Below are 27,627 nucleotides of genomic sequence, written 5' to 3' on the forward strand. Positions count from 1 at the left end.
AAACTTTCCAACAAGATCTACCAAGAACAACATGATGCACTTTTGTGTTTAGATCTGTAGATGCAATTCGACCTTTCGCAACAACTAATCCATCAACAGACCAATGAAGCAACTTAAATTTACTATTAGCAAATATATCTCCACAACTGACATTTTTCAAATTTGACTGCAAATAAACAATACAAATTTATTAATTTTATGATTCCTATTTTGTAACAATCTTGTAGTTTAGAAACACATACTTTTAAGATAGTTACCTGAGTTGTAGCAAGTTGTTTTATAACATATCAAAATCACAACTTCTCTTTGCACCAATATTGATATCACTATTGCTAACAACATCATTCCCAATACCGCTACCATTGCCACGACTAACAACCTAAGTTTACAAAAAAATTGTGTCAAACATGTCTTCATGATAAGCCAAAAGCATTTAAATGTACAATATATCAAACTGATTTTATATTTTGTTTAATCACTAACCTGTTCTTATTGATTTTGTTGTCTCATGCTTTGAAAAAACATTGACTTCATTTCTTGCATTTCTTGTTGAAGGTTATGCACCATATCTTGAAGTTGTTTAACAGTGTCATTTTGTTATACATAAGTTCCACTTTTGATGGTGTAACTCCGAAGCCCATCCTTGTCTTCTCCTTAAATATAGAAATATATAAATTCAAAAAATGTATATATATATACCATTACTTATTACTTAAATTATAATAATAAAAAAATAATATTTACCATAATGTGAGTCAAACGAGGATAACCTCTCCGGCTCATTGTGTGAACGTGGTCTTGTTTTACCCTCATTGCTCTACATCTTTTACTCTTTTCCTGATATATAACATAACCAATATATTAATTACAAGTATTATCATGTTAATTGCAACAAAAAGAAGCAATGCATAACATATGAAGTGTATATTGGTAAGACCAAGTTGGTAAGCATAATATATTGTGTGGATACAAACTTGGAGATCTAGAGTTCTGTGAAGCAATGATAGAATTTGGGTACACATATTGAAAACACAGGATGAAGCAATGCTAAAATTCAAGTAGTGGCTTCAAACGATAGAGAATAAATGTGACAAGAGAGAGAAGCATCTAAACAACAACAACATACAAGAATATTTATCATAACAGTTCAATGAATTAGGTAAGTCGAAAGAGATCACACCAAAAGTTCAATGACAGAAAGAATGAATCGCACCATGTAGAAAGATTTTGCTTGTAACAACCAAAAGTATGTTTTCTTGTAACAAAATGTTAAAAACTAAAACTGGGTTCAGATATTTCTCATAGAAACTATTATTGTTTTCATGGTTGGAGTGAATTAATACTTACTTGAAAGGTAGCTGATAGTGTCCTCTTTACAAACAAGTCCCACTGATTTTGGTCCATAAATTTGGGCTTCAAAAGACTGAGATTTCATGAAGCCACTCGACTTGTATTAGCTTCTCATACAAGTATATGCAGTTTGGATTTTCTATAGCGCCACAATTTAGCTAACTTTTGAAAAATTGATTTTTTTTCCCAATCCTCAACTTTATAAGTCATCTGTACATAGACACACGAAAATATTTCAACAACTTGTAATAAAAATTGAAATGAAATATTTAGTGACTGAAGATATTACCTGAAGACAACTCCACATCCTATCTTTCACTTCTTCAACTATGTCATTCCATCCATCCAATGTATATGACACAAATTCTTTTATCATGCAACCTAGAAAAGAAGCGTATTTAACTGAATTATCTTCAATCGGATGTCCTAACTCATTACGCTCCACCACTTTGCACTTGTCTTTGACCACTAATCATTTTCAACTTTGATGCTCCATGATCTTTTTTCTTATTAGTTTTGTTGTCATCAATCGGTTCTTTATCATGCAAATCTTGGTATGAATTAGCTTAATTGTTAGAGTTCATTCCTGATAACCTACCAGCTACGTGTTCCTGTAAAATGAAAAAAAGAGGTATTGAAATATACAAGTGTACTTTATTAAAATAAAAAACGATGTAAAATAGAAGTTATCACCTGAATTTCATCTGCAGATGCTTTGCTACATTTGTTTGCCCATTTTGCTAATTTTTTCAATGCTATGTAATGACCTTACCAAACATGTAGTATGACATGATATATTGCTGAAAATAAACAAGCACACAAATTTATTGCAACAGTAAATAAAGAGTTGTATAACTTTCCAAGAACATATATCAATCAAAATAAATAACTATAAAATCTACTGCTGAAAATTTCAATCATGTCTCAATCACATCAATTCCGTCACACTCATTCCTTGCATATGGTTCTTTCTCAGTAATGTTAATCTCAAGTCGGGAGACATCAAGAGGTGTTGATGAGGTATAGGCATCCTCTTCAACCACATTCACGTTATGAATACCCCAAGGCGGTGCTTTTCGCAACACATACCAATTTGACTCATCATCGTCCTAGAATAAAATACTTGCTTTGCTTGTGATGCCAAAATGAAATGATCACTTTCAAAAAATTTTAGTCCTTGGTGTAAGTTGACGAATGTAAAACCATCTTCAATTTTGATACCAGCTCCATGATTGGCACAATCACCTAAAAACAGGAACTTTGAAAGAATAGTAGTCTAGCAAAACAATATCTCGTATAAATCCATAGTATGATAGTCTTCCTACTGTATGTGTATAATCATTAGCATTAGATTGACAAATAGTATCAGCTTCAACTGAAACACCACTATTGTAACGCCCCGAAAATTTAAAGGTCCACGCGAACCACATGCATTTGAATTATTAATTTTTTTGTGTATTTTAATTAAATGTTTTAATTACATGAATTAATTATGTAGTGTATATTTGCATGTTTAAAATATATTTTTCTATATGGTTGCATAAAAATGTATTTTTAGGAATATTCAAGCGACGATCGAGGAACGGGGACCGAGGGCTGAAGAAAACGTAAAAATATTTTTATTAAATAATTATTTTTAATTATTTAAAAGATGGTCGATGCTTTTTAGTATTTTTGTGAAATTAAGGGTTTTGAGGTGATTTTATACGCCGGGACGTAAATTTTATCGGTGTTGGTTTTCCAACTAAAACAAGAGCTTTTTGGCAAACCCGGCTAGTAAATTCTTAAATTTATTTAACAAAAAACTTTGTAAATATTTTATTTAAATCCTAATTAGACTAATGGGCCTAATTTAATGGCTTATTAGGCCTAAGACCCAATAGTAAACTAATTAGTATTTAAAGTGTTGATTAAGCAAAACCCTTCACTTTTGCACCTCCAAACAATCGGCCACCTTCTTTTAATTCTGAAAAACTCTCCCCACCCCTCTCCCAACCTCACGGCACACACACACACTAACAAGCTAGAAGGGGTTTTCGAAGGAACAAGCAAGAACAAAGCCAAAGATTGCGTCCCGTTCTTCGTCGTCAACGGATTTTCGAGCGTATAAAACGCAAAGGCACGCCATACATCTCCTTTTCTCATCCATCATATCATATTATTGTTTGAATTATTGTATGGATGAAGAACATGAAATATTTCTCATAATTTTCGGATTACTGCATGTATACATGAGGAAACTTGATTTTTGAATTCAATAATTTGTTTATTGTTCGGTTAAGGGACTACCATGACATAGGGTAGGAACAAGAGTGGTTTACACCTGTTTTAAAGTCACACACACCCACCCTAAACACCACAAAAAAATTGGCAGGAACAAGAGCAAGCAACCGCGAGTTGCTGTCAAGGGGGAAGGGCGCGGTTTTCATGCACAAGGGGGTCGGTCAGGGTCTTGGCTTGGGCCAGGGCTCGGCCAGGGTCGGTCATGGGTCAGGGAGAGAGTCCTAGCCAAGCTAGGACTCACGGTAAGGGCTGGGGAAGGAGTCCTAGCCATGCTAGGACTCCCACCCGAGAAACACGCAGCATGAGCGTGGGAGAGTGCAGGTGTCCAGGAGTCGAGGGGCTCGGTTCGGGGGTCACGGGCTGGGTTAGAAGGGGTCCCTAGGGTCCTAAGAAAGTGCACATGGGTTCGGTTCAAGGGTCGGGGTGTTGGCTAGAGCCACATGCACCAATACTTAGAGTCCTAGCAAAGTTAATCTCTCGACCAGATTATGGGCAGTAGAGGAGGTCTTCGTTTTTGGCTCTAGGATAGATTTCTTGGTGATATAAGGGTACATTAGGTTAATTTAGGATGTTGGTCAAGTTTTGGACCAACATGGTTCGGGGGTAACTCGTGAAAATCGAAAGTTGGCTCGGGGTCGAAGTTTAGGTGTCAAGTTAGAGTTTTAAACTAATTAAAAATTGGAAAACGGATCACGGGGGTCGAGTCATGGTCCATAAGGGCTAAAATAATATAAAAAGACTAAATTTAGAATTTAGGAATTTTATATTAAAGTTTGGTATTTTTCAGGATTAAAACACTGTTAAAACAATTAAGAAAAGATAATTGAAAAAGTCTAACATTTAAGCCAAATAAAATTATGAAAAAATTCACGTAAGCTTAAATAATTATTTGGGACATGTTAGAGTCATGAAATCAGGAAAAAAGTCGAAAACACAAAATGTCGAGTCCAGGGGTAAAACGATCTTTTTACACCTAAAAACTAGTAAACGCCATGGCAGTGCCCTAAATGCTGTTTTTATGATATTATGATTATTTTTAAATGTTTATGATGTATCCATGATTAAATTATGATTTTTAAAATGTCTATTTGATTTTTATGATTTATGGAAGACATTAAAAGACATGTTGCATGCTTGGTTTCAAAAACAAAATGTTATGTTATGCATGATTTTTATAAAGTGATCAGAATGTAAATGTTGAAGGAAGTGAAGTGATTGTGACTAGTTCGTTAATGTTGGCAACGTCATGAGGGTTATGGTCTCAGTGGGAGCCCGACGATCGTGTTTCCATCATTGCGAATATGTGGTAACAGGTCATGTGGTAACGGTAAGAATGGGAATGTCGTGAGGGGAAAAGGCCCCAGAGCGAACCCATTTATGGGAAAAGGCCCCTGAGGGAACCCCGACGAGCGTATTTCTATTCGATCATGATAGGCCAGGGCCCAGTTGACCGGTGAGAGTGTTGCTGGTGTCCCCCGCCGCCCAGTACTGAGGTTTCACGTAGATGGATCCATCGTCATGTCATGTCATGTCAGGAAAGTCACAATTAACGATCTGAATTCAACAAAGGAAAAAAGGAAATGTTCATGATTATGTTTAAAGGTTTTATGTCATGTCATGTTGAGGAAAAGGAAATTCATGTTTGCATGTCATGAAAATGTTTATGTTTAAAGTTTTATGCATCATGAAAATGTTTAATAAAATGTTTATGTTTATGCATCTTCATGAAAACGATATTTTAAATACAAGTATTTTTCACCGTTATATGTTGACTGTATTACGTATTACTCGTTATAAAGATTATGGTGTGTTGAGTCTTTAGACTCACTAGGTGTGATGGATGCAGGTGGTATTGAGGGAAGACTTGATGAGTGATTTGACTGGACTGAAGGCGCACACAACCCGAGGACCAGCGCTTCTACTTTTTTCGCATTATGACTTTTGACTCATGCTTTATGATTAAAGATTTTTAAGATTATTTATTTATGCATTTGAGAGATTTTTGAGGGGTTTAGTATGAGCTATTCTTTTCAAATTATTGCTTTTTAGGTTTGGTAAAATATGCAACGATTTCATTTTATCACTATTGCACTTGGTTTTTAAAATGCTAGTTGGTTAATGTTTAATTTTAAAAGGGTAAAATATTTTATAAAAATATTTTCATGTGAGAAAGGTACATGGCCGAAAATTGAGTGTAAAAAAAAAAATTAAATTTCTAGTACTTTTAAAGCAATAAAAAGGGCAGGACGTTTCAACTATCTTGTGTCGACCTTTCAACATCAATTGTATGGAACCGGTGTCCATTTATAATATAACATGTATAACTTGTAACATGCTTTCTAGGACCGTGAGCTAGCCATTTAATTCGACCTGAAGAATTATCAAGAACATGTTTTGATAATAATTCAGCAAATGTTTCCATGTGTTGCTTCTGTAAACAACGTCTCATTACTTAACAAACGACAATCTATTTGTTTAAGCTCCTCAATGTGCATCCTATTTAAAATCATTGAAGGGAGATGTTAGAATATACGAGGGTACGTAATAGATCAAGGATAATATAGTCTGAAATTAACTATGCTCACTGTAAGTAAGGTTCAACTTCTGCAGTATTGAACAAAGCATATCGATGTGCGGCTTGCAACACGTGGTCTTCTAAATCTTTTCTTTTCATTTGGAAATTGAGCGACCTTCCACAAATCCATTTTCCAAATCATCATTCCGATTAGAACGAACACCAATAATAGAAGCTTTTTTTATGTAATCACTACAAAATATCATTCGTTCTTCTGCGAGGTAACACTCAGCTATGCAACCTTCTGGTCTTGCTCGGTTCTTCACAAACCCTTTCAGTGTTTTCATAAATCTAAAACAAAAAGCAAAATTTACATCAAAGAAGTGTTGATAGGAAAAATTATACCGTTTCATATATAAAATTTGTCAAAAATATAAATCAATATTTATTACCTTTCAAATGGATACATCCAACGGAATTGGACTGGCCCACACAAGCGAGACTCTCTTGCTAAATGAATTGTCAAATGAACTGAGATGGTAAAGAAAGCGCGTGGAAAATATCTTTCTAACATGCATAGAATTTCAGCAATATTCTCCTCGAGTTGTTCTAAACGGTTCCTATCTAGGACTCTTTGACATAATTCATTGTAAAATGTACCCAACAGATATATAGCATTACGCGGACCTTTCGGTAGAAGATTTCTCAATGCTACAAATAGAAATTGTTTCATTAGAAAATCACAGTCATGAGATTTCAGCCCAATAAACTTACGCTCTTCTAAAAAAACACAATTACCAATATTTGAGCTATAGCCATCGGGTAACTTTATTTTCTTCAACCTAGAGCAAAATATATACATTTATTTTTTAGACAATGTGTAGGGTGCAGCAGGAAAGTCATATTTATTTTATCCCTTTTCTTGAGGATGCAATTCGTCTCTAATTTTTAAATGCATCAAATCTTTTTGAGCATTCACACCATCTTTGGAATTTTTCTTCAGGTTCAACAGTGTGCCTATGATATTCTCGCAGACATTCTTTTCAACATGCATCACATCTAAATTATGACGTAGTAAGAGCCTCTAAAAGTAAACATCAACACGTTTCATAGTGTTAGTTCAGAATATTTTTTAAAATTTAAGATAAAAAATAAAAAATTTATATAAAAAATAATTAATAGAGTGCAAATAACTTACACTCCAATATGGCAAATCGAAAAAGATTGACTTTTTCTTCCACGTTTGTACTGGGTTAATTAACTCTTTTGAATTATCCTGCTTCTTCCTTTTTTTCCATGAAGTATTGACAGTGACACTTTTTTTCTTTTTACTCCAGTCATTTTTAATATCTTTCATTGCATTGAGAATTTCAAACCATTCAAAGGTCTCGCTTTTGTTCCCCTCTCTTTTTTCGCATTAAACCACTTCTTTTTCTCACGAAATGGATGATTAGTGGAAAAAAATCTCATGTGGACCAAGTATGCAAACTTTATACTATCCTTAAGCCACATTGAACATATGTCTTCACCACATATTGGGCAACCGAGTTTCCCTTTTGTGGCATATCCAACTAACTTTCCATAAGCTGGAAAATCATTGATTGTCCACATCAAAATAACCTTTAGATTGAATATTGACTTGCTAAATGCATCATATGCCTCCACATCTGTGTCCTACAACTCCTTCAAATCCTCCAAAAGGGGTTCCAAGTCTACATCTATATCATTTCCCGGTTGCTTGGGACCTAGAATCAGTAATGTCAGCATAAGATTTTCCTTTGTCATGCACATCAATGGAAGAAGGTTATAATTGACCAAAATAACAGGCGAACAACTATATCTGGAACTAAGGTCACCAAAAGGGTTGAATCCATCTGTTGCAAGACCAAGGCGGAGATTTCTAGGATCCGATGCAAAATTTGGCCACTTATGATTTCAATCTTGGTATCACAGGAAAATACCGTAGCACCTTTTCAGGAACTCTTTTACTAACTTTTGTGGTGACTTTGTCTACCTTCCATCTTCAGAAACCACACTTTGGACGCGAGTCAAGATCTTTAAGATTATTTCTAAATAGACAACAATCGTTTGGGCAAGCATGAATCTTCTCATATCCTAAGTCAAATGGTTTCAACAATTTTCTCATCGAGTAAACAGTTTCTGGAAGTGTATTTTTTCTGGAAGCATGTCAACTAAGATCTTCAGGAGCTCATTGAAGCTATTGTCAGTGTGACCATTAGTAGACTTATAATTATATAACGTGACGACTGCTGACAACTTTGTATAAGCTGTACGACCAGGGAAGAGAGGAGTTTCTGCATCTTTTAATAAATTAGCAAACTCATGATCTTTTGTTTCAGACATATTGTGTCTAACCTCATCTTCAGGTACAAAGACATCCTTATATAAGTGATACGCCTCTCTACTTTCATCCTCTTTATGAATTCCAGAACTACATTCAACTTGAGATTCTGAGTTGTATCTTTCACCATGGAAGACCCAAATAGTGTAAAAAAGTTCAAATCCCTTAATGATTAAGTGGTCGTACTGAAATGTCTGCCCTTTTTATTGCTTAAAACGTACTAGGAATTTTTTTTTAAAACACTCAATTTTCGGCCATATACATAAACCACATGAAAATATTTTTTTATAAAATATTTAACCCCTTAAAATAAAACATCAATCAACTAGCATTTTAAAAATCAAGTGAAATAGTCATAAAAATGAAATCGTCGCATGTTTTACCAAACCTAAAAAACAATAAATTTGAAAAGTATAGCTGTGGGGACCCGGACGCTAATCATGTTCTTAATCATCATCAAGACAAGTTAATCAATTATAATAAACAGGGTCTAAATTTTTTTTTAAATTACGGAACGTAATGGAATACAAGCAAATATATATATCAGTATATTAAAAGTACAAGTCTGGTACTATATACAATCATTCGAGCTAAGGTTTAATAACTACATATCAAGTGTTCCATTCCCTATCTCAGATCAAAGTCCGTAGTCTCCACTCTAATCACGATCTCTCTTCATCTCCTCGACCCTGAACCTGTCCCACCTGTTGTCATGCACACATACAAACACGACAACAGCCGGATAAGTCCGGTGAGAAATAAATCCCAGTATAAATCAACGAAACATGCAGTTATATAAATAATCTAAAAGCATGTAAAGCATATAACAGATATCAGTAACATGTATCAAATCTGAGAACATAATCAATATAAACTGCCAATCATACTCGTGACTCCACGTCTCAGACTAGACTCAATCCTAGTCTAGGGATCCCGGTTTCCAGATATTGGTATCCTATATCGAACATCAGTAATAGAAGAAAATCCAATTCTATCCACTTCGATATAACCAAACATCCGGTGTCTTGACCTATCCGTCACAGACTGTGGCACTATCGCCAATTCAACTGTCTTGTGACATCGTGAAATGTGCCCGTGGCGATCCCACCACTATCAGGCACTTCTGTCACAAGATCACTCGTCTAATACTCATCTAATACGTGCTTTCTATAAATCAATAGAACAAGCATATCAAATTAAATCAATGCATATAATAACAATAAGTTTGTGATTTAGGAAAACTCAAGTATATCCTACTTGAGTCGATCTCCCAATACCACATTGACTTATACCTTTGTCTTCTCTATCTGACGAAGTCGAAGTCTCGAAGTCAAATCTGTCCATGTCAAATCTGAAATGACAATATCGAATATACTGTATCAATGTATAACTCAATTCAAAACATGTTCTGATCAATACTCAAATCAAACATAATCTGATCTATATCAATGATATCATGATACAATCTCAATCAATACTGAATCTAATCACAATCAATCTACTGATGTTTCGATTGCATAATAATACAGTCATGATCGCCCCGTCATTCTCAACATCACAGAAATAATACCATAATTCATAATCGATATCAATAGGAATCATAATCTTCAATAAGAACAGGTCATGATATAAAATCTGTACAATCTCGATCATATTACTTCAGAAAATCATAACAATTACATACGCATCCCGTTCTTCGATCTGACTTCAGTTATATACTGATCAGTATAGCCATAACACAATATATCAGTCAAATCACAATTCTCCCAATATCATAATTTCAAATGATACCAAAATTCAATAAAACTTACGTCATGTTGTAGCTGTCGTCGCTAGGAACTCGGTACTGAAGTCGGATTATAGATCAGACGGACGGATTCCACAAAATCCTAACTTGAAACCCAAGGTGAAGTTATAAGGAATTTTCAGAGGATTTCCTCCAATTTTTCCGTGTGAAATGCTGAGTAATAGCCCTATATATATCCCAATGCATGACAAGAAAAACGTGGCTCAATATTCATGCTGCACGTCACACCACGGGTGCGGTCACTCTGCACCGCGGGTGCGCTGAGCGTACTAGATCACTTCCATAATTTCAGAAGGCACGACCGCGGGTGCGGTGCATTTTTGACCGCGGGTGCGGTGACTCTACTGTACCAACATCGCGAGTGCGGTCACTTTTATGGCGCGGGTGCACTGACTCTACTAAACCACCTCCAAAATTTCAGAAGAACCACCGCGGGTGCGCTGGCTCTTTTACCGCGGGTGCACTGGTCTTTCTACTCCAACACTATACTTTGCAACTAAACTCAAATTGCAACGTCGCTTCTCCATGTCTGTTCTTCCATTCCCTTATTCATAATACATGATAACTCAAAAGTATTAAGCTAAAATCTCGGCATTACATTTCTCCCCCCCTAAGATACGATTTCGTCCCCGAAATCACAGGCAATCAATTTCGAAATCACAAGTACTCATATCAGATACCAATCAGATACAAGAAGGAGATATACAGAAATTAAGAAGAAACTCATCTCAATGACACAATTCTAGAATCTCGATCTCACCTCGGATTCGGTCTTTCCAGTAGCTTCTTCGATATTCTAACAACTCTATTGAACTTTCAACAGCAGAATAGTCTTCATTCTGATTATCCTTTTTTTTACTGATTCTGATTCTCATCTGGAATAATAATTCAAGAAGCATAATATCATAATATAACTCAAAGTAACTCTGATAAAATCAATCTCCGAACACTGGCTATACCATATCCGTATATACCAATCCACAGCTCATAGCAAATCAACAACAACAGCTGTTATCAAATCTGTTTAATCCCAGTCAATTTCAATATGTAATCTTCTGTCTCAAATACCAACGGTCATCATCCGACATTGGTATATTTAGTCTGTCTATTCGGAGCTGTCTTCATTTCTTCTAAATCAGCTTCACTTCTTTTGTCATATCTCTGATCTTATCAGGTCTAATCTCAGGAACCTCAGAGATATCATCCCACTAAAGAGGGAACCTGCACTTCTTACCGTACAACGTTTCAAATGGTGCCATCTCGATATTCGTCTGATAGCTATTGTACGAAAACTCACGACATGACATAATGTAAGGTCCAAAATTAAGACGACGTAATCCAACTGCATGCGAATCTAGGAAATTATGAAAAATTGAGTAATTAATTGATTTTAGCTGCTAATTAATTATGTGACGTACTTGTTTATATGCTAAATGAGATTTATTTGTCATCATGCATAAAAAAAATGTATTTTTAGGAATATTCAAGTGACGATCGAGGAACGGGGACCGAGGGCTGAAGAAAACGTAAAATATTTATATTAAATAATTATTTTTAATTATTTAAAAGATGGTCGATGCTTTTTAGTATTTTTATGAAATTAAGGGTTTTGAGGTGATTTTATACGCCGGGGCGTAAATTTTATCGGTGTTGGTTTTTCAACTAAAATACGAGCTTTTTGGCAACCCGGCTAATAAATTCACAAATTTATTTAAACAAAAACCTTGTTAATATTTTATTTAATTCTAATTAAAGGCTAATGGGCTTAATTGTTGGCTTAATGGGCCTAAAGCCATGTTAGCAAATAATTAGTATATAATACATGATTTAGTCTCCCCAAAACCCTACACTTTTTGCATCAAGGGATCGGCCACACACTTTTTAAAATCTGAAAACACTCCCATACACACACGGCACTCACCACACCAAGCTAGAAGAGGTTTTCGAAGGCATCAAGCAAAGAGCAAGCCATCGTCGCGTCCCGTTCTTCGTCGTCAACGGTTTTTCGTGCGTATAAAACGCAAAGGCACACCCTAATCTCCCTTTACTCATCCATCATATCATATTAATGCTTAAATTATTGGATGCATGAATAACATGAAAGAAAAATAAGTGCCACTTTTCAAAATTTTCGTTTTGGATCATAGCATGATATGTTAAGCAAGGTTTTTGATTCTTAAAACATGATTGTATGTTGTTTAAGGACTGCCATGATCTAGGCCATGATTTACAAGGGTTTACACGTGAGTTAGGGTCCTGTAAGCGCACCATACACGCTGGAATTTGAAGAGCACCAAATAAAACGTAAGTTGCTGTCATGGGAAGAACATGGGTTCGATTAGGGGTCCTCACGGCCGGGCTTGGTGCGACTCTTGTCCAGGGGCGTGGGGGAGACCAAGGAAGAGTCCTAGCCATGCTAGGACTCGAGAGGAGAGGCGGCGAAGAGTCCATCGTAGGAAGGACTCTACCCGAGAAGCATGGCAGTTCGCGTGCAGGAGGTGCGCGGCTGCAGGGAAGGGAAGGGCTCGTTCCAAGCTTGCTGGGCAGGGTTAGGGCGAGTCCTTAGGATCCTGGGTAAGTGCTAGGTACGCTGGTTCGTGGCTAGAGTGTCGGCTAGGGTCCTTATTGCATCAAACATAGAGTCCATGCAGGATATAACTCTCGGCCAGCTTATGGGCAGTAGAGGGGACCTTCGTTTTTTGTTTTGGGGAGGGTTTCTTGTTAAAGTTAGAGTCCAGTAGGCTAAATTATTGTGTTGGGCAAGTTTTGGCTCGACATGGTTCGGGGGTAACTCGTGAAAATCAGAAGTTGGCTCGGGGTCGAAGTTTAGGTGTCAAAATAGGGTTTTAAGTAAAGAAAAAATTGGAAAACGGCTCACGGGGGTCGAGTCGGGGTCCATAAGGCCTAAAATAATATAAAAAGACTAAATTTAGAATTTAAGAATTTTATATTAAAGTTTGGTATTTTTCGGGATTAAAACACTGTTAAAACAATTAAGAAAAGATAATTGAAAAAGTCTAACATTTAAGCCAAATAAAATTATGAAAAAAAATTCACGTAAGCTTAAATAATTATTTGGGACATGTTAGAGTCGTGAAATCAAGGAAAAAGTCGAAAACGTAAAATGTCGAGTCCAGGGGTAAAACGGTCTTTTTACACCTAGAAATTAGTTAAGGTCATGGCAGTGCCCTAAATGCTATTTTATGAAAATATGATTATTTTTAAATGTTTGTGAATTGTTCATGATTGAATGATGATTTTTAAATGTCTATTTGATTTTTATGATTGAGGGAAGACATTTAAAATACATGTTGCATGCTTGGTTTCAGAAATGAAAAACGTAATGATATTCATGATTTTTCTAAAGTGGTGTGAATGAAAAATGTTGAAGGATGTGAAATAATTGTGACTAATTCGTTAATGTTGGCGACGTCGTGAGGGTTATGGTCCCAGTGGGAGCCCGACGATCGTGTTTTCATCATTGCGAATATGTGGTAACGGATATGTGGTAACGGATATGTGGTAACGGTTTTGTGGTAAAGGAAGAATGGGAATATCGTGAGGGGAAAAGGCCCCAGAGGGAGCCCATTTATGGGAAAAGGCCCCAGAGGGAGCCCCGACGAGCGTATTTCTATTCGAATCATGATAGGCCAGGGCCCAGTTGACCGGTGAGAGTGTTGCTGGTGTCCCCCGCCGCCCAGTACTGTGGTTTTATGTAGATGGATCCATCGACCCTCATGAGCATGATCAGGAAAGTCACAATTAACGATCTGAATTCAACAAAAGGAAAAGGAAAAGGAAAAGGAAAAGGAAAAATGTTTATGATCATGAAAAATGTTTTATGTCATGTCATGTTGAGGAAAAAGGGAAAAGGTTAAGGTTTATGGTTGCATGTCATGAAAAAGTATTTTATGAAAATGTTTATGTTTAAAGTTTATGCATCATGAAAATATTTATGAAAATGTTTATGTTTATGCATCTTCATGAAAACGATATTTTAAGTACACATATTTTTCACCGTTATATGTTGACTGTATTACGTATTACTCGTTATCAAGATTATGGTGTGTTGAGTCTTTAGACTCACTAGGTGTGATGGATGCAGGTGGTATTGAGGGAGGACTTGATGAGTGATTTGACTGGACTGAAGGCGCACACAACCCGAGGACCAGCGCTTCTACTTTTTCCGCATTATGACTTTTGACTCATGCTTTATGATTAAAGATTTTTAAGATTACTTATTTATGCTTTTGAGAGATTTTTGAGAGGTTTAGTATGGGCTTTACTTTTCAAATTATTGCTTTTTAGGTTTAGTAAAATGTTTGACGATTTTATGCTTTAAAATATTTTTCTTTGGATTTTTAAATAGCAGTTGGATGTTTATTTTTAAAATGATGTCAAAAATATTTTATGGTTCGGCCGATGCTAAGTGAGGAAAAAAAAAATTTCTAGTACTTTTAAAGCAATAAAAAGAGCAGGATGTCTCACATAAATCCTGCCAACTAGTGCTAAAATCAAGCATTATAACTCTAAGCATGTTCTCCAAAATCCGGATAACCCACTCTGACTGTCCGTCAGTCGGTGAATGATATGCAATAATCATATATAATCTCGTACCCACTCTTGCTGTACTTCCCACCAAACGTGCAAAGTCAACCAAAATCATGGTCTGATATAATCAACTCTCGACACTCTGTGTAATCTGATCACTTTTCTAACAGCAATCTCAGTAATATAATCATATCTGTACATCTTCATGTACGAGCTAGCACTCGCAGACTGGGTTAGTCTATCACTCCTAACTCAATCAATGCTCAATCCCGGAAGTATTGCAGTAGCTTTGTCACGATATCCCTGGAAATGTAATCCCCTTCCCATTCAGGAATCGATAAGCTATATAACCAATCTCCTGGTTTCATTCTTTCTATCTTCATTTGCTAGCAATTCATACATTTCAATACAACTCAACCATATCTAATCTCATCAGAATAAATATTGCATTAATTATTGTGTAATTCAAACAATACCTGTCGTTTCAGATCTGAAATATTCGGCACACAACAATTATTAACATCTAACACATTGTTACAAACCTGTTATTCTGATCAATGCCCTGCTCTAAATATCAATATCAATTTTTGAACATTCTGATCAACTTTCTGAACTGTTTTAACTTTCAAAATCAGTTCTGGTTCGGCTTGAACGGTATCGAGTCTCAACTGTATATAATCTGTATCAAATACTGCTGCAGAAAATAATCATTCTCAAGCAATTCATAATAACAATCAGATACAGTAGCCTGCTAACTCATGCAACTACAAGTTTCTGACACTGATATCAGTCTCGGCCAACTGATCGCGGTCTCGAATGTGCTAGAATCAATATATATATCATCTTCAGATATAACAAACCTTGAACACAATCTGTCTCAGTCAAGATGCACATTTCAACAGTTGCTGCATACAACTTTCCAGTTCCCAGAATATTAAATAAAATACTCAGATATTCAACAAAAGCAGTCATAATCTTCGAATATATCAGAATACCATAGATAAATAAATCAGATAATTATCAAATATTCTGAACACAGAGTTTATCAACTCACCACTATAGCTGATACATCCCTAACGTGAAACATTCAATCAGATGTAACTCTCGGTTAATGAATCTGCTATTCGATCTTTCAAATCTTTCAATTCAATCAATATTATTCGGTACGAAGTTCTAAAAGTAATAACAGTACCTGATATCAAGTCAAGACTGAAATCAATCTTCCTGATTAAAGGCAAACCCGGAAGTTCATCTGAGACGACTTTAGCAACTCTCCTGTCACTGGCAAATCAGTCAATGATACACTCCATCTTAGTAAATCAACTAATATATATAAGGAATCACTCTGTTCCTTTCGATAATCATCGAGTCATGAACATCATATATATCAAAGGTATTCTAAATCCATAATTCTTATCGTACCATGTTCATTCTTTGGCCATTTCAGGTCCGAATCTTACCATTTCCTGGAAATAATCTGCGATAGCTCTGCCACTATAGAATCAAGTGCATTCCGGGTATGTTCCCCGGTCACTACGACCAGATGCCTCCGCTCCCTGGAATCTTCGGGAACCTCGCTGTGGACATACTCTAGCAAAGTGTCCCTGTTGTCGACAGATGTTACAACTACCAGACACACCTTGGCATTGCTCTGTGAGATGTCTTCCTCCACAGGTTCTACAATACACTCCAGTATAACTCGAGCTAGAACCACTGGAGCTAGATGAACCGTTCCCTAACTTCTTGAACTGCTTATTTCTAGCTTTCAACTGTTCTTTCTTTCCACTACTGCTGCTACCAATTTCGATTCTGGGAGGCAGTTGCTGTGGTCTCGGTGTTGGAAGAACATACGAAGCTTCTTTTTTTCTCATCAGAACTGTTTCTGCTCTTTTGGCTCTGTTCAGAGTATCAGCAAGGTTATTCGGTCGTTTCACATTTACCAATGTACGTATCTCCGGATTCAATCCCTGGATGAAGTGATTAAATACAGCTTCATCGTTCCTAGCCACGTGAGGGGCAAAACGTAGCAAGGTAAAGAACAGGGCCAAATACTCATCAATATTCAACTGACCCTGTCTCAGATTTGCAAACTTTGCACCTTTATCCTGTCTGTATGATACGGGGAAGAATCTTTGATAGAATTCAACTTTAAAAATTTTCCCCATAATCACTGGACCACGCTGTTCTAAGGCTTCTTTGGTTACCAGCCACCAACTCCTTGCGACTTCCCGTAACTGGTGCCCAATTAGTTTAACTCTACAATCATCTGTGAAACCAAGAAATTCAAATAGCATTTCTACATCCTCTAACCAATTCTCACAATCAACTGGCGTCTCAGTACCCTTCAGAATCGGCAGTTGAAACGACTGAAACTTCCTTAACTGTGTTTCCATCAGAGTTTCTGACACATCCATCTGATTAGTCAAAGTACTACCTCGTTCTGGAATTCTTCGATGAGGTATATTTGGTTACCACAAAATTTAGCAATCACCTGAGATAAATCCATCTCAGCCCCTTTCTGATCAGCTTACCTCTGACCAAGAATGGGTTCTGATTCATTTTCAAATAATACATATTAACAAATCAACTCATATATTCAGGTACATGTAGTTTCAAAAATAGTAAAAACATACTGCAATATTAGCATATACAATGTAATTCAACATTATAATAAATCACATGCTAGCAATCACATGCAAGGAAAGAAAATTCATTCTACCCCGCTCACTAGCTCCTATCTCAGTCTAAAGGATCTATCGCTCTGATACCACCTGTTGTGGGGACCCGGACGCTAATCATGTTCTTAATCATCATCAGGACAATTTAATCAATTATAATTAACAGGGTCTAATTTTTTTTTAAAATTGCGGAACGTAATGGAATACATGCAAATATACATATCAGTATATTAAAAGTACAAGTCTGGTACTATATACAATCATTCGAGCTAAGGTTTAATAACTACATATCAAGTGTTCCATTCCCTATCTCATATCAAAGTCCGTAGTCTCCACTCTAATCACGATCTCTCTTAATCTCCTCGACCCTGAACCTGTCCCACCTGTTGTCATGCACACATACAAACAAGACAACAGCCAGATAAGTCCGGTGAGAAATAAATCCCAGTATAAATCAACGAAACATGCAGTTATATAAATAATCTAAAAGCATGTAAAGCATATAACAGATATCAGTAACATGTATCAAATCTGAGAACATAATCAATATAAACTGCCAATCATACTCGTGACTCCACGTCTCAGACTAGACTCAATCCTAGTCTAGGGATCCCGGTTTCCAGATATTGGTATTCCTATATCGAACATCAGTAATAGAAGAAAATCCAATTTTATCCATATAACCAAACATCCGGTGTCTTGACCTATCCGTCACAGACTGTGGCACTATCGCCAATTCAACTGTCTTGTGACATCGTGCAATGTGCCCGTGGCGATCCCACCACTATCAGGCACTTCTGTCACAAAATCACTCGTCTAATACTCATCTAATACGTTCTTTCTATAAATCAATAGAACAAGCATATCAAATTAAATCAATGCATATAATAACAATAAGTATGTGATTTAGGGAACTCAAGTATATCCTACTTGAGTCAATCTTCCAATACCACATTGACTTATACCTTTGTCTTCTCTATCTGACGAAGTTGAAGTCTCGAAGTCAAATCTGTCCATATCAAATCTGAAATGACAATATCGAATATACTGTATCAATGTATAACTCAATTCAAAACCTGTTCTGATCAATACTCAAATCAAACATAATCTGATCTATTTCAACGATATCATGATACAATCTCAATCAATACTGAATCTGATCACAATCAATCTACTGATGTTTCGATGGCATAATAATACATTCTTGATCGCCAATCAATCTCAACATCACAAAAATAATACCATAATTCATAATCGATATCAATAGGAATCATAATCTTCAATAAGAACAGGTCATGATATAAAATCTGTACAATCTCGATCATATTACTTCAGAAAATCATAACAATTACATACACAGCCCGTTCTTCGATCTGACTTCAGTTATATACTGATCAGTATACCCAGAACACAATATATCAGTCAAATCACAATTCCCCCAATATCATAATTTCAAATGATACCAGAATTCAATAAAACTTACGTCATGTTGTAGTTGTCGTTGCTAGGAACTCGGTACTAAAGTCGGATTACAGATCAGACGAACGGATTCCACAAAATCCTAACTTGAAACCCAAGGTGAAGTTTAAAGGAATTTTCAGAGGATTTCCTTCAATTTTTCCGTGTGAAATGCTGAGTAATAGCCCTATATATATCCCAATGCATGACAAGAAAAACGTGGCTCAATATCATGCTGCACGTCACACTGCGGGTGCGGTCACTCTGCACCGCGGGTGCGCTGAGCGTACTGGATCACTTCCATAATTTCAGAAGGCACGGCCGCGGGTGCAGTGCATTTTTTACCGTGGGTGCGGTGACTCTACTATACCAACACCGCGGGTGCGGTCACTTTTATGGCGCGGGTGCACTGACTCTACTGTACCACCTCCAAAATTTCAGAAGAACCACCGCGGGTGCGCTGGCTCTTTTACCGCGGGTGCACTGGTCTTTCTACTCCAAAACTATACTTTGCAACTAAACTCAAATTGCAACGTCGCTTCTCCATGTCTGTTCTTCCATTCCCTTATTCATAATACATGATAACTAAAAAGTATTAAGCTAAAATCTCGGGCATTACAATAGCCCATACTAAATCTCTCAAAAATCTCTCAAAAGCATAAATAAATAGTCTTAAAATCTTTAACGTAAATCATGAATCATAAATCGTAAATGCGAAAAAAGTAGAAGCGCTGGTCCTCGGGTTGTGTGCACCTTCAGTCCAGTCAAATCATCCATCAAGACCTCCCTCAAACTCACCTCCATCCATCACACCTAGTGAGTCTAAGGACTCAACACATCATAATCTTTATAACAAATAATACATATAAAATCACATGCAAAAGTAAAAATACTTTTACGTAAAAGTAACATTTTCATGACATGCATAAATAAACCTTAACTTTTTTCTTTTTTCCTCAACATGACATAATATAAAACCTTTTAACATGACCAAAAATATTTTCCTTTTCCTTTGTTGAATTTAGATCGTTAATTGTGACTTTCCTTAAACCTCAAAAGTCTATGGATCCATCTACATGTAATCACAGTACTTGGCGGCGGGGACATCAACGACACTCTCACCCGTCAACTGAGCCTTGGCCTATCCTCTTTCGAATAGAAATAAGATCGTCGGGGCTCCCTCTGGGGCCTTTTCCCATAAATGGGCTCCCTCTGAGGCCTTTTTCCCTCACGATATTCTCATTCTTACCTTTACCTCATATCCTCATATTCGTAATGATGGAAATACGATCGTCGGGCTCCCACTGGGACCGTCGCCCTCACGATATCTCCAACATTATCGAATTAGTCACAATTACTTCACTTCCTTCAACGTTTTACATTCACATCACTTTATAAAATCATTCATAATATAACATTTTTGTTTTTGAAACCAAGCATGCAACATGTCTTTTAAATTACTTTCTTAAATCATAAAAATCACATAGACATTTAAAAATCATAATTTAATCATGAAAATTTCATAAACATTTAAAAATAATCATAATATCATAAAAACAGCATTTAAAGCACTGCCATGACGTTTACTAATTTTTTTGGTGTATAAAGACCGTTTTACCCCTAGACGTAAAATTCCTCGATTTTGACTTTTTCTTGAATTCATTGACTCTAATATGTCCCGAATAATTATTTAAGCTTAAATTAAAATTCTCATAATTTTATTTAGCTTAAAAATTAGGCTTTTCAATTAATATTTAATTAGTCGTTTTGACGGTGTTTTAATCCCGAAAAAATCCCAAACTTTAGAATAAAATTCCTAAACTTAAAAACTTAGAGTTTTTACATTATTTTAGCCCTTATGAACCATGGCTCGACCCCCGTGAGCCATGTTTCAAATATTTTTGCTTTGAAAAAAAACCTAACATGACACATAAACTTCAACCCCGAGCCATCTTTCGATTTTCTCGAGTCACCCCCGAACCAAGTTGACCCAAACCCTGACCAACATACTAAAGTACCCTACTGGACCCTAATGAGTCACCCTAGCCCAGACCACGAGCCCTGGACCCTAATGAGTCACCCTAGCCCAGACCACGAGCCCTAGACCGAGCCTTCCCTCCCCTGCAATCCGCGCAACAACCTGTGCCAACCTGCAGAAGTTCTCGGTAAACAAGGACTCCTTCCAGCCCTTCTAACCCGAGTCCAAGCTTGGCTAGGACTCTCCCCTTGACACAACTAGACCCCAGGCCAGCCTTGAACCCAAGCCCAGGCCAGCCCTCCCTTTAGAACATGAAAGCCGAACCCCTAAGCTTCATGACAGAAAAAAATGATTTGGTGAGTTGCTTGCGGTGCAGGGTTTTATCGTGAGTTAGGACCTCTTAAAATCATTTATATCATCACTTGTTCATCACCTAAGATCATGGCAGCCTCTTCACAATATAAAACATGGATTTAAATCATAAAATCATGAGTTTACCTCTTGTGCATGCCATAAATCCGAAAATACAGAAAATAAGTTCATGTTCTTCATGCATACAATAATTAAAACAATAATATGATATGATGGATGAGAAAAGGAGATGTATGGCGTGTCTTTGCGTTTTATACGCACGAAATAACGTTGACGACGAAGAACGGAGTAAAACCTTGGCTAGCTTTTCCTTGAACCCTTCGAAAGTTTCTTTACTTTGTGGGGTGTGTGTGTCGTGTGTGCTGAAGGATTTTTTGGGGAGAGTTTCTGAATTTTGGGAGAGGGAGGCGTGAATAATGAGTGTAGGGTTTTAGGTGATTAGTATATTAAATAGGTAATTAAATACTAACAAGGCTTTAGGCCTATTAAGCCTCTAAATTAAGTCCATTAGTCTTAATTAGGATTTAATAAAATATTATAAAAGTTTTTGTTTAAATAAATTTGTGAATTTATTAGCCGGGTTGCCAAAATGCTCGCATTTTTTTTAATGAAAAACCAACACCGATAAAATTTACATCCCGGCGTATAAAATCAACTCAAAACCCCTTATTTTCAAAAATACGAAAATCCATCAACCATATTTTAAACAATTAAAAAAAATTATTTAATAAAAACATTTTTGGGGTTTTCAGCCCTCGGTTTCCGTTCTCGATCGCAACTCGAATAACCTTTAAAAATACATTTCATGATAATGACAATAAAGTCCTATTTAACATATCAGCATGTATGTCACATAGTCAATTAGCAGTTAAAATAAATTAAATACTCATTTTCCAAATTTTCTAGATTCGCATTGTAGTGCCCAAATTCAGTGCACGTTTAATCCATGCATTCATTTAATTATTAAATCATTTAATTAATTTTAAAAGAGTTTTAGCCATGCATAATTATGAAAATGCATTATTTTAAATTATCCATGTTTATTGGGATGCACGTTAAAATGTTTTCCGAGTTTCATGTTTCAGGCGATTATTCGAGGCGGGATTGAGGAAAAGAGACCGGGGACGATTCTTGGCAATTTAAAATGTGATACTTTTATTTTAAATTGAGGATGGGGCATTTTAAAGGGCTTACTAAGTTGTTAGTATTTTAAAGCCTAATATTTATTTATTTAGTGATTTAAGAGTTTGAAACTTTTAAAATTAGCTTCTTTCTTTTTTGTGCATTATTTTAATTGAGGGATTTTATTTAAAGTTTAAAGAGTGTTAGTATTTTAAATAGTTTTATTTATTATTTAATTAAGTGATTTTCCTAATTTACTAATCACACACACACACTTTTACACACACTAATAACGCCTAAACACGCACACACATTCAGATTTCCACTTCTTTTATTTTTAAAGAGCAAAACCTAGGGTTCTAAGAGGAGAACAGCAGCCGCCCCTTCCCTTGTCAAATTTTCAGCAAGTTTTGATCGATTTTATTGCAAGAAAATCGCGTCACATTCGTCCCGGATCAACCTCGCTTCTATCTCCGCTTCGGTGTCGCCGTTTCGGTAAAGTTTATCATCAAAAGGCACGTATAATCTGTTCTTGATGCATCAATCATGTCATATTATGCTTGCGTTGTTATTTATGCGTAAAATCATGTGTATGATGTGTAGAAGTTCGAGCAATTGTGTTGGGATCACTTTTGAAACCATTTTAGGAATCAAAAATCACGTTTTTACTGTTCTGGTTGAAACTGCGAGTTTTCAGTCGATAATTTGATAAAAACTTCAATTAGAGAATTGTAGAACTTTTCGATACCTTCGATTTGACAGTAAATTCGAAATATTTGGACAACAATTGAGTGAGTTATGGCGTTTTTTGTGGGACTGCTCAAACTGCATTTTTCAGAAATTATGTTTTGATGTGTTCTTGAGATTTTATTGTTGCATGCTTCGTTGGAGATCGTCGGATGATCGTTGCTGTGTTTAGGTATGCTTAGTACGATGTTAGGAGTATTTTTGAGGTTTCGGTTCATGTCAATAGGCGCTCGATTTAATTAAAAGTCGTGGGTAACTTTTGATGTCAATTACAATGTTTTGATTGGTATGTGTCGTAGGGTGAACATAGTCGCCTTGGGGATTTGTACGAATTTGGTTTGAGGTTATGGCGTGCTAGGATGAGCCTTGGAGTGTCGATTCATAGTCCGCGCAATCGATTCTAGAAAGTTAAGCGAAACATGTACAAAATTTTCGTAAGTTTGCGTTCACGGTAAGTACCCGGACCCTTACCCGGACCCCCACACGGGGTCCGTGCCCTTGTTCCACCGAAGTGCCTTTTTCCAGAGTCTACACGGACCCACACGGACCCTGACACGGGGTCCGTGTCCACCTTCCCTTTCGAGCCTTCTCATCTGAGTCTACACGGACCCCTACACGGCGGTAAGCACGGGGTCCGTGTCCTTCACAACTTTGGGAAAAATTTCTATAGTATGCTTTGGGGGGGGGGGGGGGGCGGGGGTTGATGGCATGGTTTTAGTTCAATGATTTACACAGTCGAGTCATGGGAATTTACAACGTCATAAGGAATTGAATGAGTTCTTATGTAAGCTTGAAATTATGTCTAAGTTACGCAGATAAGCATGCCAATTCATGATTAGTAGGTGCAGCAATGCCCCCGATCGAAGTCCAACGAATCCCTCAACGCCAAGTAAGTATGATGACGTGCAAAGAAAATATTTTAAGTCTTTGGAGGTATGCTAAATGTCTTGTGACCAAGTTATGTTAGGATTGGAAAGCGTTAAATTATGAACGGGGACCAATCCGCCCGTTAAATTATGAACGGGTTAAATCGAGGTTGGAAAGCGTTAAATTATGAACGGGGACCAACCAGCCCGTTAAATTATGAACGGGGATCTCATGTATGTGGTAGTGGATACGTCCCTGTCAGCCCAGTACTGTGGTTTGTCTGATCAGGCATTTATTATGTTATGGGTCACTTGCTTTGAAACATGCCTCTACGCAAAATAAAGTCATGTATGTTTAAGTACGTTCAGTTATACAAGCATGTTTATGAAAGCTTTCAAGTTATGGCACGTCTATGTATGTACGTATGTTCAAGTTACGTTATGCAAGTTCAAGTTTAAGTATGTACGCTCTATTTTGAAATTGCATGTGGTTTTATTACGTATTATTCGTTACTTCCAATTTATACGTGTTGAGTCTTTAGACTCACTAGACTTGATCGATGCAGGTGAGGATGGTCATGTTGAGACGAGGGGTGGGGACCAAGGAGCAGGCTTGGACTGAGCGGGAGGCTAAACCCGAGGACCGCCATGTTTAAGTTTTATGCAAAAGTTAAATTACTCTGATTTCATATTTTGATGGAAATACTTTGAGCAAACCTTTTGTGAGCAAATTTTATTGTGGTTATTTTGAACAACCATTTCTTATGGAGGACTTGGTTGAGATATTTTATGGCAAACTTTGAAGGTTATTTTATGTTTAAGAAAATTTTATATTTTTTCCGCAAATTTTGAATGGTAAAAGTACGGTACGTTACACGCATGTAGTTGGATTACGTCTTCTTAATTTTGGACCTTACACGTACACTTGGTCAAATTTCATATACTTCTTATTTTTACAACGCTTGCAAGGACATAAGATAACATCATGTGTTTTGGCTTAGTTCCTAGCTTGTGTGATAAATTTTTGTACCCCTTCTTCTTACTCGAGTACAAGACTTGAAGGCAGATTAATCCATTCCTTATCCATTTCGTAAATCACTCAAAACCTAAGATACAAACATATGACTTCACCATTCATTACATAGTTTTACTATCAGCAGAAAAATTAATGAAAGATATAAAATATTATTGTTGTTTAAGAAATTTATTTTAAGCGTATGACCACATAAATTAGAATTTAAATTTAAACTAGTTCTAAACCTAGCATCGCTTCAACAATTTACATCTCGATTTTAATTATTTTCAACCGACGGATTATGTCACTCCCTTCAATAATTAATAAATATACCATAACATAAATTATTTTTAGACAAGGAAATAACAAATCCACAGTTATAATCATTAAATCATTAATCCAGTGTTACGTATTTATATATTCCCTGAATCATCGGATGTCTTGTTTTTAGTTAGATGAAAGGTCCGTGGAAGTATGACATTTAGTTGACCCTACCACTGCTCATTTAATTACATTAAAATGATTAAACATTTAAATTAAACCAATGAAATGAACATATTTCTTCTAAACTATTAAAAAACATATGAAGTGATGTGTATTTTTCATTGCCATAAAATTCAAGAATAGTAAGGAATCATAAAAATATAAAACTCGATTATCGATTATCAATTATTGATATTGTTTTTGAACTCGTTGAATAGATTTTGAACAAGTCTAAAATGGACATGCTTTTACCGGATTTTTTTGCACATTTCTCTATAATTGTTTAGTAAAAAATGCTAATAACATGATCCAAATTATCTTCATAGAAAAATTATCTCCTACCAAGAATTTTTAAGATCATGGAATCTTCTATAACAAGATGTTAAAACTAAAGCTTCAAGAATCACATAAATACCTTTTGATCTACTGTCTCGGGGGTGGGAGAGATGACTTCTGATTGGTTTGGAAACCCAGTCCCGAGTACTGTGGCAGCTACGGATGGGGAGGCAAAAGCTGGAAAAAAGAATGGAAAGAAAGGGAAGAAAGTAATTCCCTCGATCTTGGGATTCAATGTGGTCAGTAACCGAATTATGATGGGACAAATTCAGAGAATTGAAGATTAAATAGATACTAGGAATCGTAAATACATTTGTCTGCTGGCCGACTGTAAATTTTTGTGTTTGGTTTTTAGATCTCATTTATAGAGGCAATGCAGCAGTTAATATAGTATGCGGAAAGCAATTTTGTCAAGGTATTCTGAAATCTAGAGTTCATACTGATTGTAGTAACAGTAATTGTAGTTTCCTCCTTTCTTTGTTTCTTCTTATCTATATTGAGCTAATTTCCTACATGATACTACCTCCATTCCAATATATATATAGTGATGATATTGTTTCAGTCCTAAAATATGTAGGCTTGTTTGCCAAAACCTCTTATCATTACAAAACTTATAGTTTTTTTTATTAAGACTTTATTAACGTTATATAGCCATAATCACGTTCAACAAATTCTAGATAGTTTACTTACAAGATTTGAAGTTGAGAAAGGTTTCCCAACTCAGAGGGAATCAATCCACTTAAATAGTTTCCTTGCAAATATCTGCGAATAATACAATCAAGATCATCACGCGTTATTAAAACAAAAGAAAAGCTGGCTGGTCCAATAACAAAAAAAGGAGAATTGTAGTGATATAGCAAAATTGCAGTTAATTTTCATCCTTTGCTTATCACTTGGGTTTCACTCAATGTAATGCATACAAAAAATTGATGGAAGGGGCTTCACATTTACTGTTTACTACCCCTGAAAATCTGTGTTCAAAATGACGACCATTCTCCCTTATAATGAAGGTCTTTATGCCTAATTTTGAGTTTTGAAGCTGAGAATCTAATGTTGAATACAATTTCCCCAATCATAAGTATATTTTTTTTGACTGAATCCACTCTTGAGTGAAGTGGTTTGGGACTTGTAGAAATTATATTCCTCGTAGAGATGCTAATTACAGAGCAAACATAAGATATTTTTTTAAGAACAAAATAAACATAAGATGTTAAACCGACTTCGAAGAACATTAAGAAGCGAAAACATAAAAACAATATAAACCTAATAATATCTATGCATCCACAAAAATTCTGGATTTAGTTATTGAGAAAAGAAACCATACTTGCATGAAGCGAGAAGCCACTGAGCGATTGAATGAAGCGAGAAGATCGATTGCATGAAGGGGAATACGATCGATTGAATGATTCCAAGAAGCCACTGACCGATTGAATGAAGCGAGAAGATTGATTGAATGAAGGGGCTGCAGACGACTTATTGAGCAATTTAGAGATAAGGCGTGGAGGTGATAAAGAAATTTGGGAAATAGAGATCAAGAGCGTGCGCGTACAAAGAAAAATAGAGTAAGACGCGGAGATGTGAAAGAAATTTGGGAAATTGGTGCAATTTTATTTCACTATTATTAATAGCGGGCACAACACGCTGTCAATAATACATTTCAAGAACACGCTTTTAGTTCGCTGCTAAAAAATTATTTACAACGTG

The 27,627-nt window shown here is 36.1% G+C and overlaps 1 protein-coding gene across 2 annotated transcripts; it reads right to left on the minus strand.

The window, feature by feature from the left end:
* Positions 1-743: 743 nt before the first annotated feature.
* Positions 744-27,406, minus strand: LOC142553867 (uncharacterized). 2 transcript variants are annotated; one of them, XM_075664386.1, is made up of 7 exons: positions 27,248-27,406; positions 26,614-26,685; positions 26,003-26,100; positions 2,044-2,117; positions 1,640-1,961; positions 1,348-1,560; positions 744-837 (listed from the first exon to the last, which is right to left on the minus strand). In XM_075664386.1, exons 1-5 carry the CDS (start codon positions 27,301-27,303, stop codon positions 1,917-1,919), a joined length of 345 nt encoding a protein of 114 aa, XP_075520501.1. In that variant the 5' UTR covers positions 27,304-27,406; the 3' UTR covers positions 744-837; positions 1,348-1,560; positions 1,640-1,916. The 2 variants fall into 2 exon arrangements, 1 of the variants encoding a protein (XP_075520501.1); XR_012822022.1 differs by lacking the exons at positions 26,003-26,100; positions 26,614-26,685; positions 27,248-27,406 and adding an exon at positions 6,219-7,718 and having other exon boundaries at positions 1,640-2,117.
* Positions 27,407-27,627: the final 221 nt, after the last annotated feature.

Source organism: Primulina tabacum, chromosome 8, assembly GCF_025594145.1.
Source record: "Primulina tabacum isolate GXHZ01 chromosome 8, ASM2559414v2, whole genome shotgun sequence".
In the NCBI taxonomy this organism is placed as follows: domain Eukaryota; kingdom Viridiplantae; phylum Streptophyta; class Magnoliopsida; order Lamiales; family Gesneriaceae; genus Primulina; species Primulina tabacum.